The sequence below is a fragment of the Sceloporus undulatus genome, chromosome 2 (assembly GCF_019175285.1).
Source record: "Sceloporus undulatus isolate JIND9_A2432 ecotype Alabama chromosome 2, SceUnd_v1.1, whole genome shotgun sequence".
NCBI classification, from domain to species: domain Eukaryota; kingdom Metazoa; phylum Chordata; class Lepidosauria; order Squamata; family Phrynosomatidae; genus Sceloporus; species Sceloporus undulatus.
Window position 1 is genome coordinate 91,924,865 of NC_056523.1, and position 14,521 is coordinate 91,939,385.

The following is a 14,521-nucleotide window of genomic DNA, read 5'->3' on the forward strand; positions in this document are numbered from 1 at the left end:
CCCTTCCCCACTGCCATTCCCTTCTCCTTTTGCATCTTGTCTGATGATGAGACATCTGCAAGACCCTCTATCCTCCACTGCTCTGCTCAACTCCTGCAAACTCATGATATCTTTAATAGAACCCATCCATCTTGCATGCAGCCTTCTTTCTACTTCCCTCTACCTTTCCTAGCATTACTGTTTTTTCCAATGATTCATGCTTTCTTACAATGTGTCCAAAGTACAACAACTTGGGTTTTGTCATCTTGGCTTCTAGAGAGATTTCTGGCTTGATCTGCTCTAGGACCCATTTGTTTGTCTTTTTGGCTGTCCATTGAATCCTTAGCACTCTTCTCCACCACCACATCTCAAATGAGTTGATTTTCCTCCTATCTTCCTTCTTAACTGTCCAGCTCTCACATCCATACATGAATCATAGAATCATAGAATCATAGAGTTGGAAGAGACCGCAAGGGCCATCCAGTCCAACCCCCTGCCATGCAGGAAATCCAGATCAAAGCATCGTCGACAGATGGCCATCCAGCCTCTGTTTGAAGACCTCCAAGGAGGGAGACTCCACTACACTCCGAGGAAGTGTGTTCCACTGTGGAACAGCCCTTACTGTCAGGAAATTCCTCCTAATGTTGAGGTGGAATCTCTTCCTGTAGCTTGCATCCATTGCTCCGGGTCCTAGTCTCTGGAGCAGCAGAAAACAAGTTTGCTCCCTCCTCAATATGACATCCCTTCAAGTATTTAAATAGGACTATCATATCACCTCTTAACCTTCTCTTCTCCAGGCTAAACATCCCCAGCTCCCTGAGTCGTTCCTCATAGGGCAAGGTTTCCAGACCTTTCACCATTTTAGTCGCCCTCCTTTGGACACGCTCCAGTTTCTCAATGTCCTTTTTGAATTGTGGCGCCCAGAACTGGACACAATATTCCAGGTGGGGCCTGACCAGAGCAGAATATAGTGGCACTATTACTTCCCTGGATCTAGATACGATACTTCTATTGATGCAGCCTAAAATCGCATTGGCCTTGTTAGCTGCCGCATCACACTGTTGACTCATGTTCAACTTGTGGTCTACTTGGACTCCTAGATCCCTTTCACATGTTGTCTCCTTAAGCCAGGTGTCTCCCATCCTATATCTGTGCATTTCATTTTTTCGCCCTAAGTGCAGTACCTTACATTTCTCCCTGTTGAAGTTCATTCTGTTAGCTCTGGCCCAGCTTTCTAGTCTATTCAGGTCATTTTGAATTTTGATCCTGTCCTCTGGAGTATTAGCTATTCCTCCTACTTTAGTGTCATCTGCAAATTTGATAAGTATTCCCCCAATTTTTTCCTCCAAGTCATTGATAAAGATGTTGAATAGCACTGGGCCCAGGACAGAGCCCTGTGGGACCCCACTGGTTACTTCTCTCCAGGATGAAAAGGTGCCATTGTTGAGCACCCTTTGGGTTCGGCCGGTCAACCAATTACAAATCCACTTAACAGTTGCCTTGTCCAGCCCACATGGCAATAGGGAATACTATGGCTTGTATTCTTTTGTGCTCGGTTGTACATCCTTGCATTTTAGGATCTTCTATAGTTCTTTCATAGCAGTCCTTCCCATTCTGAATCTTCTTCTGATTTCTTGGCTGCAGTCTCTATTTCTATTTCTTCATTGTCTAATTCAAATTTGTGTAGGTCCTCTGTGGTCTTTATGGTTTTTTTTAATGTTCAACAATAGGCCTGCCTTTACACTTTCTTCCTTGATCTTTTTGAGTAGTTGTTCCAGGTCTTTGAGGTTTTCTGCTAGTATTATGGTGTCATCTGCATATCTCAGATTCTTGTTATTCCTATTTTTACTCCTCCTCCTTCTGTGTCCAAGCCTGCTGTTGTTACAAGGGAGTTTATCGTACTGGCCCTGAAACGGGTCCAGTGCATTTTAAAACATGCGCGCAGGAACGCCACCTTTGCCGCCGGGCGTTCCAATTGCGTCCCCGTTCCGTTCCAGAGCGTGCCATTTTTGAGAACTGTTCTCATCATCTTTTTATTCCTTCCTGGTCTTAAACTGTGTTATTTTTATTGTCATAGAGCATCCCAGTCCTTGGTTTGAACTTCCCTTTGATTTCCCTGATCTTCTGGAATAGGTCTCTCATTCTCCCCTTTTTGTTGTTGTCCTCTATTTCTCTGCACTGCTCATTGTATTAGTTTTCTTTATCTTTATCTGCTAGCCATTGTACTGTTGCATTCATGGTTCTGAGCTTGTCCCTTGTACTGTTGCATTCATGGTTCTGAGCTTGTCCCTATCTCCTTTTGTTTTGCTTCTCTTCTTCCCTTCAAATTCCTGCTCAGTCATAGACACTCACTTGGTGACCTTGAACAAATCACTTGCTCTCAGAGTCAGAGGAAGGCAAAGGAAAACCTTGTCTGAATAAATCTTGCCAAGACTTAACTTGGAGGCACATAACAGCAGCACAACCTGAATGCACCGAAAGATGTGACGTTTTGAAGAGATGTATCTATTTGTCTTTGCAACTGTCTTACATCTCATGTATGTCTCTGTTCTCCCAAGTATAGGATTACACAGCACATACAAAATAGAATTGCATACCATAGGTCTTGGGGCATTTTGGATATTGTTATTCTTTGGCCATTCTGTGCAACAGCCATCCTCTATCTGCATATTAGTCCTGGATGTTTATTGCAGGAGTCATTAATTTTCTTTATGTGGTCTTACTTAGATCTTGCCTTCTGTGACAATTACTAGACAGTCAAGCAGCCACTGGTTCTCAGCCCATGCTGGCTGGGGAAAGGAAGCGGGGTCTGGGATTCATTTTTTTTTTTAAAGTAAGCTTTGCAATCTTAGAAAGCTGTTTATTGTATTGTATGGTGGGGCAGAGTGTTCTAGACACTCCAAAACTTTCTAGCAGACTTTGGGAAGTGCAGGCCATACCCTTTCATTACACACAAATAAATACCGTATTTTCCGGCGTGTAAGACGCCTGGGCGTATAAGACGACCCCCAACTTTTCCAGTTAAAATAAAGAGTTTGGAATATACTCGCCGTATAAGACTACCCCTCTTCCAACACACACCAAATAAAAATTTAAAAAACCATCAGATTTGATTTCAATATGGTAATTTTAATTCAGATGCTTATGACATACAGGTACTTAGCAGGAAACCTTGTTGTATACAAAGCTTGCTTGGATTGGTCAGCTCTCCCTGCCTGCCCAGCCCTCCCTGTCTCCAAGACTATCAGAGCGGCAGCTGCTTTCATACGATTGTCGCATATGGTGGGGATGCGGCCGTTTTTGAGCTCCCCCCACCAAATGCAGTGACTGCAGATTCTCCAGTCCGGCTCGGAAGTTTCAGCACCTGCCCTATAAGACAACACCCAGCGTATAAGACGACCCCCAACTTTTGAGAAGATTTTCCTGGGTTAAAAAGTACTCTTATACGCCAGAAAATACAGTATGTTTTCACTGACTGTATATCAACAGTGAATTCTGCATCCAAGGTGCCATCAATCACGAGTCCCTAACTTATGAGGTTTCCCTGTGGGATTCATTGGTCAAGCAAGACAGCAACAGACCCACAAGTATGTATGGTAACCCTTGAAAGATTTTACTACCACTCTCTTCAGACTTTTGTTAATTACCATATTTGTTTGCTGCCTTGCTCCCAAAGTGGGACCCAAGGCAGTTTCCAAAACCAGGAAATTTAAAATTAGAAGTATTTATAATGACATTTTAAAAACACCTACATATTTTCATATTAAACACTATAAAACACCTAGACATGCAGAAGTTAAAAGCAAATAAAACACATCTCTAGATAAAAAGCTTTTTTGCTTAACTATTAAAAGCCCACTTAAGCAAAAATATGTTTGCCTGCTGGCAAAAGGAAATCAAGAAAGATGGGCAGCCTAGCCTCTCAGGGAAGGGAGTTCCAGACGGTGGGAGCAGCCACTGAGAAGGCTCCCTCTCATATCCTCATCAAGTGAGTTTGTAATGATGGTGAGCCTGAGGGGTTATTCACACTGTAAAAATAACCCAGAATGAATCTGGGTTGAATCTCCATTGTTCACACACATCCCGAATGAACCTAATTAAGCTTTGCAGGGGGAGGGCTGCCAAAAAAACCTACTTAATCTGGGATAATCGATATTGGATTTTCCCCCAAGTTTTTTTTTTAAAAGATCCACATCATTGGTACTGTGAATAAGTGATGTGAATAGACCCAAATAGACCCAGGATAAAACTCTGCATGCCTTCAACGTGTTCCAAATGCATTTGCATCATTGACTCCATTTTTATTTGAATGCTTGCATGTGTGAGCATTCTTGCAGACATACTATTGATGCAGTTCCATAGTGTGAATAACAAACCTGGAAGCATCTCATGAGTGAGATTATTTGCTTCGTCTTGCTAAAACAAAACAAACAAACAAAAACGACATCCAAATGACCCTGGGAGAATCTTGCAGGTTAGTATGGGGTGAGACAATTTTTCAGATACTCTGGACTAAAGCTATTTAGAGCTTTATAGGTCATGACCAGTACTTTGAATTGTGCCTGGAAATGAACTGGAAGATGTCATTTTCTGCAACTTGTAATAGACTTACACACAAGATTGAAATCTCTCTACTGCTGTTCTTAAAAATCTCCTGTTGATTATTTTGCTTTGAACAAAATATTCATATGCTATGGATGTAAATTTTCATTCATTTCATTTTCATGAAATAAAAACTTTCATCCCACTGTGTGAAAGGACAAGAAAACAGCATACTTTTTGAAGACTGTTACTGATTTTTAGTGATGCACTTCTTTTTCACACAGAATAAAATTTTCTGTTCCGAAAAATTAATTTTCTACACAGTTCTCCTTTAGCAGAAAATAATGTTTACTGTGTAGAAAAGTTTGGGTTTTGCCAGAAAATAATGTTTTCAGAGCTATCTCCCTTCTCAGAATGATGTGTGAAATATAGGAAACTCACTTTCTGCACAAGAAGTTATATTTATATATATACTACACTCCATGTACTTTTCCCCAGTTTGGGACTCAAGGTGGCTTACAGTATCTAGAACAAACATAGTTAAAATTAACATTGTGCAAAAATTAAAAAACAATTAAACCATCATAAAATTTGAAAATAGTTAAAGCAAATTAAAACAACAACAAATAAAAATCCAGCACATTATACAAGGCTTGTTTTCCCTGAAAAATCAATTCTCAAAAACCTCTTGGGATTTTTTTTTTTAAATGCAGCTTTCTCATGAAGAAAATACTACTTTCTGCACAAAAGACATTTTCCTTATCATGTCAGTGGGGAATAAAACTAGTGCCTGAATAGAAAATGTAATGGGGGGGGGGTTGGGGTTGGACAGAAAACATGATTTTCTACGCAAAACCCCAAAATCCTTGCACAGAAAACTTTACTTCTGGGGGCAAAAATGATTTCATGCAAAAAAAAAAAAGATGTAAATCCCCCCACGTTTTTTGTACAGAAAGGGGGGGGGGGGGTGTAAGAAAAAATGTGAAAGTGTCATAGTTAGCAAGGGTTTTGTGCAGAAAAAGTGTTTTATGCATACACACACAAACATTTCCTATGGAGAAAATTGGGACACAAACCCCCATGTGACATGTCAGGAGTGAATTTTGTGTGAAAAAGGTCCTGAACTATGAATAATTTCACTGCATCCAAATTTTCTTGGTGGAGAATACCAGCAGTCAAGGCACTCGCCCTCCTTTTTTTTCCATTGAGGATGAATAAATTTATTTAGTAAATGTTTTTCATATCCCAGGCACAGGCTAGGGGGTTCAGAGGCTAAATGGATCTAATGAAGGCCCTACTATGAGTCATTTTTCAAGACTGGAAACAGAGTACACATCTCTGAATCTCCCTCAGCTGGTCGCTCTCCTTGATAAATAGGAAATGAAACCTTGGCCATTTGCAATCCTTCCTGGAAAATATTTTCAGTGCTGGTTGCGCAAAAGACCCTGCTTTCAACTCAAGGAAAGGTGCTAAGAAATCAGCACGCAAGCTGATGCAGAGAAAACCAGAAACAGACTGGTTTCATGTGTCACAAATAAGTATGGGCTGGGGACTGGGAAGATAAACACAGGAAATGAAGCCAGCAAGAATGAGATCTCTAACACTCTTTCAGGTCTTCTTGTGTTTATCAAGTTCTCCCCCCCCCCCCCAGACATAGCTGTCTGTCCTGACTGTTCTAAGTGGAAGTGTTAGTAAATAATGGCTCAGATTAATACAACTGCATTACCCACACCCATCCTTCAGGCATTATACATGCACATGCTCCCACACTGAAAGGTCACCAGGGTATGATGCTGTTCCTGTAATTGCATGGCCTCCTTCCCAAGCCCATCACCCAGTAACCCTGCATTGTTCACATCTGAGCTGTGGAAGCATATCCATATAGACCTGTCTATTCTCTCTATCACATAGGACAGATCCTGTGCAGAAACTGGTTTTAAAGTGAAAAAAACCCCGCAAAAGGAGGTTGTTTTCACACATTTGGGGTTAACCCAAACCAAAATTAGAAATTATCCACAAAAGCGGGTTGTTTTTTAGATGCGTTGGCATCAGTGAGAAATAATGCGAGATTAATCCAAATGCAAAGGCAACAAAACCTGTTCCTTTTTACCTTCAAGAACTTCCCGAAAGTAAAAAGAAGTGGGTTTTGTTGAGTTTGCATTCAGATTAATGTCACATTGGCCTGTTACAGACTGCCAAAATAAAGCTGCTTCGGGTCTCTTTGGAGGTATGCTATTTAAATAATGCATGCGTCCTAAGAATCTGGAAGCTGCACCAAAGCTGCACTCCAGTGCTTAGGAATGGAGTGTGGCTTTGGCGTGACCTCCAGACTCTTAGGACCCATGCATCATTTAAATAGCATACCTCCAAAGAGACCCGAAGCAGCTTTATTTTGGCAGTCTGTAACAGGCCATTATTTCTCATTGATTCCAACACATCTGAAAAACAACCCACTTTTGCAGGTGTTTTGCAGATTTTAAAATCTCATTTCTTCATGGGATTTAACCAATTTGCCTCCGTGTGATAAACTCCTAAATCATTTTATGGGAAGCCTATTCATGAAGCTTCCTGTGTGTAAGGAAATAGATGTTAGAAGATGGTATCAGTGTCAGGGCCAGTCCTCCCTTGGAGATGACTGAACGGCCTACCTCAGGCAGCAGAGCAGGAGAAGTAGGGAACTGAGTGCCTCTGCTCCACTGCTTGTCTTCTCAGTGGGCCACCACCACAACCACTCTGGAAAACCTTGCTCAGTGCTCTCCAGCTATGGCAAATTACACAGCCAGGATTCTTTCTCAAAAGGACGGATTTTGTCATACTTCTTGTTGTTGCTATGTGCCTTCATGTTGATACATAACTTATAGTACCAATGGTATACCAAGCCTGGGGTGCTGAGAGTGGTCTGTTCTGGGTGCAGGCAAAAAGAAGAGTCATGGGGTGAGGGTGAGAGGGAGGATTACATGTCAAGGGACAAGTAAAACAGAATGAATCAAGTATTCACTGTAAAAGAAAGTCCAGGCAAGGATTCACTTTTCCCCAAATTCATTCACATGCTTCTGCACAGTAAAATTTAAGAGACGGAACAGGACAAGCAGGGAGAGGAAGCCACTCTGTGCTCAATTTCTTTTCCTGTTCATCTTTGGTTTGACATTTGATTGGATTGGCTTGCTCCATTCCCCTAGATTAGGTGTTTACGTGAAGGTGTATGTGTGGGTGATGTTAGACAGTTGGGTTCTCTCTCCTTCCCCCAGTCTCTATCAGGGGTGTTAAAATTGATCTGGTCCAAGTGCCAAATAATTTTATGTACCCCACTGCTAGTGACCCTCTCATGGGAATTTCTTGGCAAGATTTATTTAGCCATTCCCTTACTCTTAATTGATATTTTTCTCTAGCTTTGATGCATTTCAGTCACATTGTGAGCTCAACTGTACTTCCAAGGACACCTGAGGGTCTCTTGTATTAGGTACATGACAGTAGTCTTGGGAATCTATCGGCCTTTCTAAGGACTTCTGGAAACCCAGAGAGCCATGTTTCACAGTGCAAGAGAAAGCTATATCACTGTTTACAAATTATGGTTTGTAAACATAGTTTATGGTGTTTGTCCTTTTGGATGCTTCTTTGATATTTTCCTCTGGTACACAAGATAGGAGACTAGTACATTGTCCTGGGGTGTTTCAGAGTCTTGAACCAAGCACAGATATGCATGCTTAGCCAGAATCTTTCCATTGTCTCCTTACCCTAAGATCCCTTACCTTTTCATGTCTGTTTTTTTCCATGAACTAGTAAGGACTGTAGTTTGGCATATTGCTCCAATGTTCTCTATTCTATTTTTTAAAAACTACAGTTCACATTTTTAGGACTTCCAAGATCCTAATAAAACCTTAGCCTTATTATTATTATTATTATTATTATTATTATTATTTCTTGCCTGCCCAACAATTAACAAATACATGGCATCAGTTAAAAACACATCAGTTAAAACAAACATCAACTTAAAAAGAAAAATAAGATTTATGCATATTAAAACAGTCTATACTTAAAACTCATTGTGTAAAATCTGCAATTTAAAAATCATCTGAATAAATCTGCTGAAAGATACTTATCTTTAATGTTGTTGTAAATTCGGACAGCGTTTTTAGCTGTCAAATCACTTCTGGCAGGTCATTCCATAGTTTAGGGGCGGCTGAAGAAAAAGTCCTCTGCCTGATAGTTGCCGACTGTTTTGTCTAACTGAAGTAAATGTACACCAGAGGACATGAGTATATGACATTCCCTGGCTGAGCTGGTAAGACTGAAGACCATAATGTGTTTTAGGGTGAAATGACTGCCCCACTGCATATCCAAAGGTGAGGATAGCATGTGCCTGTAGAGGCTTTCCACATGACTGTGACTAGAGATGTGTGAGAAATTCACTCCATTGAGAGCTATTAAAAACAGATTCAGACTTCTAGATCATTTCCAGATCAATGCTTACTCATTTCTGTTCCTTATAATAAATGACCTAGGCATGGGATTGATAACAAGACCAGGAATATCAAATCATTTCAATACTGATGAATCATGTTGTGCTTTCATGTTGAATGGGGTTAACAATAGCAAGTCATAAGCAGATACTACAACAGCTAAAAATCTTTCTATGCTTCAAATCAAGTTCAATTAAAAACCACAGGGAAGCCTTTCAGTGATGAGAAAGAAAGGGTAAATCAATTCAGATTATTTATCCAAAGTCCTGAAAGCATTCCTACTTGTATTTGATTGCAGACCTTCTTACCCTTGAAATGGATGGCACCTGAGAGCATCTTCAATAACCTGTACACTACCTTGAGTGATGTGTGGTCCTTTGGGATCCTTCTATGGGAAATATTCACTCTGGGTAAGTAACATTGCCTAGTATTATCCAGCCTTCTTTTTATACATACTGGTTTTGGTATTTCTTATTGCAAAATTAAAACAATGTGTGGAACTTTCTATAATCTACATCAGGGGTGGGCAACTGTTTGCAGTTAAGGGGATGACTGGCCTCCAACATGGGACCTTGGAGGACCTCACCAATGATTTTTTTTTAAACCCAGTCCACAAGTTTCAGCATATTTTTGGCCTGCTCTGTGCCCAAAATGGCAAGGGGAGTGCCAAAACTACTTCCATGCTCTGTAAGGAGTGTTTGGGGGCCAAAACCTTTTCTGCCCCAAAAGAAAAAGAAAAAATTTAAAAACTTGGGGGCCTTCAGAGCACAAATATGGCTCTGGGGCTGAATATTCTCATTTCTGATCTGCATGGGGAGCGGGACAAACTCTTCAGTTTCTTCTCGTGACATAAATATTTTCACACTGAGATCTACATATCTCAGATTCTGAATGGCCACCTTTACCTCATCCATTAGTCACTACTGCAATGGATATGAGAAAGAGTTTGAATTGGGGATTGGTTGTACTGGTGTTGGCATGGAATATGAGGAGTTTTTTTAGGTAACCATTTTGATTCATCTCGTCTTTTGTTTAACCCCTCCTTTTTTCTCTTTCTCCCCCCCCCTTTTTGGGGGGTGTCTAAACTCATAGGCGGGACTCCATATCCTGAACTGCCCATGAATGAACAATTCTACAATGCCATTAAACGTGGTTACCGGATGTCCAAGCCAACTCACGCTTCTAATGAAATGTGAGCTTATATGTTTATCTTTCACACATGAGGAAAATGTTATGCCTTATCCCATTTTCAAAACTATTTTCTCCTCCCTTTCCTCCTCCTCCTCCTCTTTTTTCCAGCTATGAAATCATGCAGAAATGCTGGGAGGAAAAATTTGAGATCAGACCGTCTTTCTCTCAGCTGGTGGTACTCTTAGGGAATCTGCTGACAGACACCTATAAGAAGGTAAGATGTTACTGTTCTGAGATGATAGCACAGTTTAAAGAAAGAAGCACTATTTGAAAAAGCACTCTTTCGAAACCATTTTCATAACTGTTGACATTTGCAGTAGCTAAGGGTGATGATCTGCTTACTTCCATATTTCTAAAATGTTGGGCCACTATTTGGGGAAAGGGGTAGGGAATGGGAGCCATCCATTGCTATAGTACTTTCTAGTGTGACTTTGTTGTCTTTGCTGGGTTTTGCCATTTCGGACCTAGATTAGGAATTATTTATTAATTTATGCACTTAACTGGTTACAGGAATGTTGTGCTGGTGCCTAGCACTACACCATAGAAATGCTTTTAGAATCACCTCAAACCAGGTGCATGCTGAGTAAACAAGTGACAGACATATCTCGCCTTCCACTCACCCTGTTACCCCAAAAGAACCAAGGGTCAACCCAGTCATACCACAGACCCTCACACTGCTCCTCTGCAATGCCAAGTCACTTAAGAATAAATCCCATGTAGTTTATGATCTGTTAGAGGATGAAAATGCTGACCTGGCTTGCTTTACGGAAACCTGGCTGGGAGAGGATAGTAATGTGACCTAGGCTAAGGCCCTCCCAGCCGGGTATGCCATTAAGGAGCAAGTGAGGGAAAGAGGGTGAGGGGGACGAGTGGCCTTGGTCCATAAAGCTATCTTCACCCTGACCAGGAGACCTATCCAGAAAACAGATCATTTTGAGTATATCTACCTGACCCTGAAGGCTAGGGACAGTCTAGGGATTCTGTTAGTCTACTTTCCACCCCGTTGCCTAACAGACTCCCTGGCCGACCTGACACAGCTGGTCTCGGAGCTGGTGCTGGAGTCTCCCAGGCTTCTTGTCCTCAACATTCCCTTCGAGGCTGGCTTACTAGAGCTGACAGGTGCAGCTCGGAGTTCATGACTTCCATGGCAGCCATGGGCCTGTCCCAATTAGTCTCGGGTCCAACACATTGTTCTGGTAATACATTTGATGTGGTCTTCAGTATGGATCAGGAACATCCGTGGGCGGAGGTAAATTATGCCTCTGCTCTGTCATGGACGGATCACTTTCTGGTCAAGGTGGGACTTAAGGTTACTACCCAGACCCCCCTCAAGGGTGGAGGACCTATTAGAATGGTCTGCCTGCGAAGGCTGATGGAACCCAAAAGGTTCCAGGAAGCCCTAGAGGGATATATGGTTGGGAATGACGGAGATTCTGTTGATGCCTTGGTTGATACCTGGAATAACGATCTTACCAGGGCTATAGACAGCATCACTCCTGAGTGTCCTTTCCAGCCCACTCCTAATAAAAAAACATGGTACACTGAAGATCTTCGTAAAATGAAGCAGACTGCGCAACAACTAGAGTGCTGCTGGCAGAAACATCAACGTTTATCCAACAAGACACTCCATGAGATCCTATTGAAGTCTTATGGAGTGACAATAGATGCAGCAAAGAATTCCTTCTATGCTGCACGTATTGCGTCCTCTGAGTCTCGTCCAGCAGAGCTGTTTAGGGTGGTCAAAGAGCTAACTCAACTGTCTCCCACCCTAAACGTATTATTTGAACCAACTAAAGCCTGCTGTGATGCTTTTAATAACCTTTTCGTGGATAAAATCTCTTGGATAAGGGCTGATCTGGACGCCAGCATTATAGCAGAGACGGGAAGAGAGATATCCAGTGACTCTGTGGACCTTGTTAGACTGGATCATTTTGAGTTTGTAAATACTGATGAAGTGGACAAGATTCTTGGATGTGTCAGGAGGACAACATGCCCTCTCGATCCTTGCTCATCATGGTTGACTGCCCAGGGAGGGGATGCAACAAAAACATTACTACAATCTATAATCAATGCATCCCTCAGGGAGGGAAGATTTCCATCACAATTAAAGCAAGTAGTTGTTAGACCGCTTCTGAAAAGACCCTCCCTGGATCCCCTGGTGAGAAACAATTATAGACCGGTCTCTCTTTTACCATTTTTGGGCAAGGTGATTGAGAGGGCAGTAACCTTCCAGCTCCAAGCTGTCTTGGATGAAGCCGATTATCTAGACCCATTTCTAACTGGTTTCAGGGCGGGATATGGAGTTGAGACCGCCATGGTCGCTTTAATCGATGATCTCTGTCTGGGCATCGACAGGGGAAGTGTGACCCTGCTGGTGCTCTTGGACATCTCAGCGGCATTCAATACCATAGACCATGGTATCCTTCTGGAATGCCTGAGGGAGTTAGGTATTAGGAGCACTACACTCCAGTGGTTCCATTCCTACCTCTCAGGGAGATTCCAGATGGTGATGCTGGGGGACAGCTGCTCTTCCAAGAGAGAGCTGACATCTGGCTACCCTCAGAGCGCCATTCTGTCCTGCATGCTTTTCAACATTTACATGAAGCCGCTGGGTGAGATCATCTGGAGACATGGGGCATGGTGTCATCAGTACGCTGATGACACCCAAATTTATTTCTCTATGTCCCCAACTATTGCAGTGACTAGGGATGGCATCTCTTCTCTGAATTCCTGTCTTGGATCGGTAATGGGCTGGATAAGGGAAAACAAACTCAGACTGAATCCAGAGAAAATGGAGGTACTCACGATAGGTACCCCAAGTCCAGGGATGGAGTTTTGTCATCCAGTCCCGGATGGGGTCACACTTCCCCTAAAGGACGAGGTTCGCAGTTTGGGAGTACTCCTGGATCCATCCTTACAATTGACATCCCAAATAGATGCGACAGCCAAGAGTGCTTGGTATTAGCTTCGACTGATACGCCAGCTGCATCCCTACCTGGACCGAAAGAACTTTGAAGCAGTAGTACTTGCACTGGTAATCTCTCGGTTAGATTTCTGCAATGCGCTCTACTTGGGGCTACCCTTGTACCAAATTCAGAAGCTTCAGTTGGTTCAAAATGCAGCAGCCAGATTGGTCACCAGAACATCTAGGTTTGACCATATAACACCAATACTGAAATCTCTTCACTGGCTGCCAATTAGATTCTGGGTGCAATACAAAGTGTTGGTTATTACCTTTAAAGCCCTACATGGCTTGAGCCCGAGTTACTTGCAGGAGCGCTTCTCCCTACATAATCCGCCCCGCACTCTCAGAACATCTGGGAAGTTCTTACTAGAAGATTATAATACCAGGTTAATGACAACTTCACATAAGGCATTCACTGCCGTGGCCCCAAGATTATGGAATGACCTACCAGAAGAGATGTGTCTCATTGGTTCCATGCAGACAGGCCAAAATAAACTGCTTCGGGTCACTTTGGTGGTATACTGTTTAAATGATGCATACATCCTAAGGGTCCAGAAGCCGCGCCAAAGCCACGATCCAGTCCTAAGGACTGGAGCTTGGCTTTGGTGCAGCTTCCGGACTCTTAGGATGAATGCATCACTTAAACAGCATACCTCAAAAGTGACCCGATGCAGCTTTATTTTGGCCTGTCTGTATGAGGCCATTATTACCTTAGAGGCCTTTAAGAAGGCACTCAAAACGGATCTCTTCCAGCAGGCTTATCCACTGAATTCCATATAAAAAGGTTATGATGACTGCTCTTCCTTGACTCTGATTGTTGACTAATGGACAAATTGTAATTTTTAGAGAACTAATAGGAATTCTTAGTAAATTCAGTGTTAGTATTTTATTGTTTTATTGATTGTAAATTGTACTAAGTGTCTTTTAAGGTTGTAATCCTGCCTCGATCCATGGGAGAGGCGGGAGGTATAAATGTTTACCCACCCACAATCTTTTCTGTTCTGCTTACCCTATATGAGAACAGAGGTATCAACAGGTTAGTGAAGAATTCTTGAAGAGTGACCACCCTGCTGTTCTGAGGACAAGGCCCAGGAATATGGGACTCAACAATTCCAGCTCCACTGCCAACTCTAATGCCAGTTCAAGCTATGTTCTCTATACTGCTGTAGAGCAGAATGAACTAGATAATGATTACATCATTCCTTTGCCTGATCCTAAACCAGAGGGAGCCAGCGACAACCCTCAGGAGGCCTCCAGCAGTCGGGCAAGGTTAGACTCCTTCGTTTTCTTCCCCACTGTGACATTATTCACTCTAAAATGCCAGACCTCATGAAATCTGAAGACATAGTTTGCATACCATATAGGTTTGTGACAGACTAGAAGG

At 42.3% G+C, this 14,521-nt stretch overlaps 1 protein-coding gene across 2 annotated transcripts in view; it reads left to right on the forward strand.

Moving 5' to 3' along the window:
- PDGFRB (platelet derived growth factor receptor beta) overlaps positions 1-14,521 on the forward strand; it is a 121,517-nt gene that overhangs the window by 100,985 nt on the left and 6,011 nt on the right. For both annotated transcript variants that reach the window (XM_042453226.1, XM_042453227.1), the window contains 4 exons: positions 9,280-9,391; positions 10,074-10,173; positions 10,281-10,386; positions 14,162-14,406. In XM_042453226.1, coding sequence (XP_042309160.1) covers positions 9,280-9,391; positions 10,074-10,173; positions 10,281-10,386; positions 14,162-14,406 — 563 coding nt within the window. The remainder of the gene's footprint in view (positions 1-9,279; positions 9,392-10,073; positions 10,174-10,280; positions 10,387-14,161; positions 14,407-14,521) is intronic.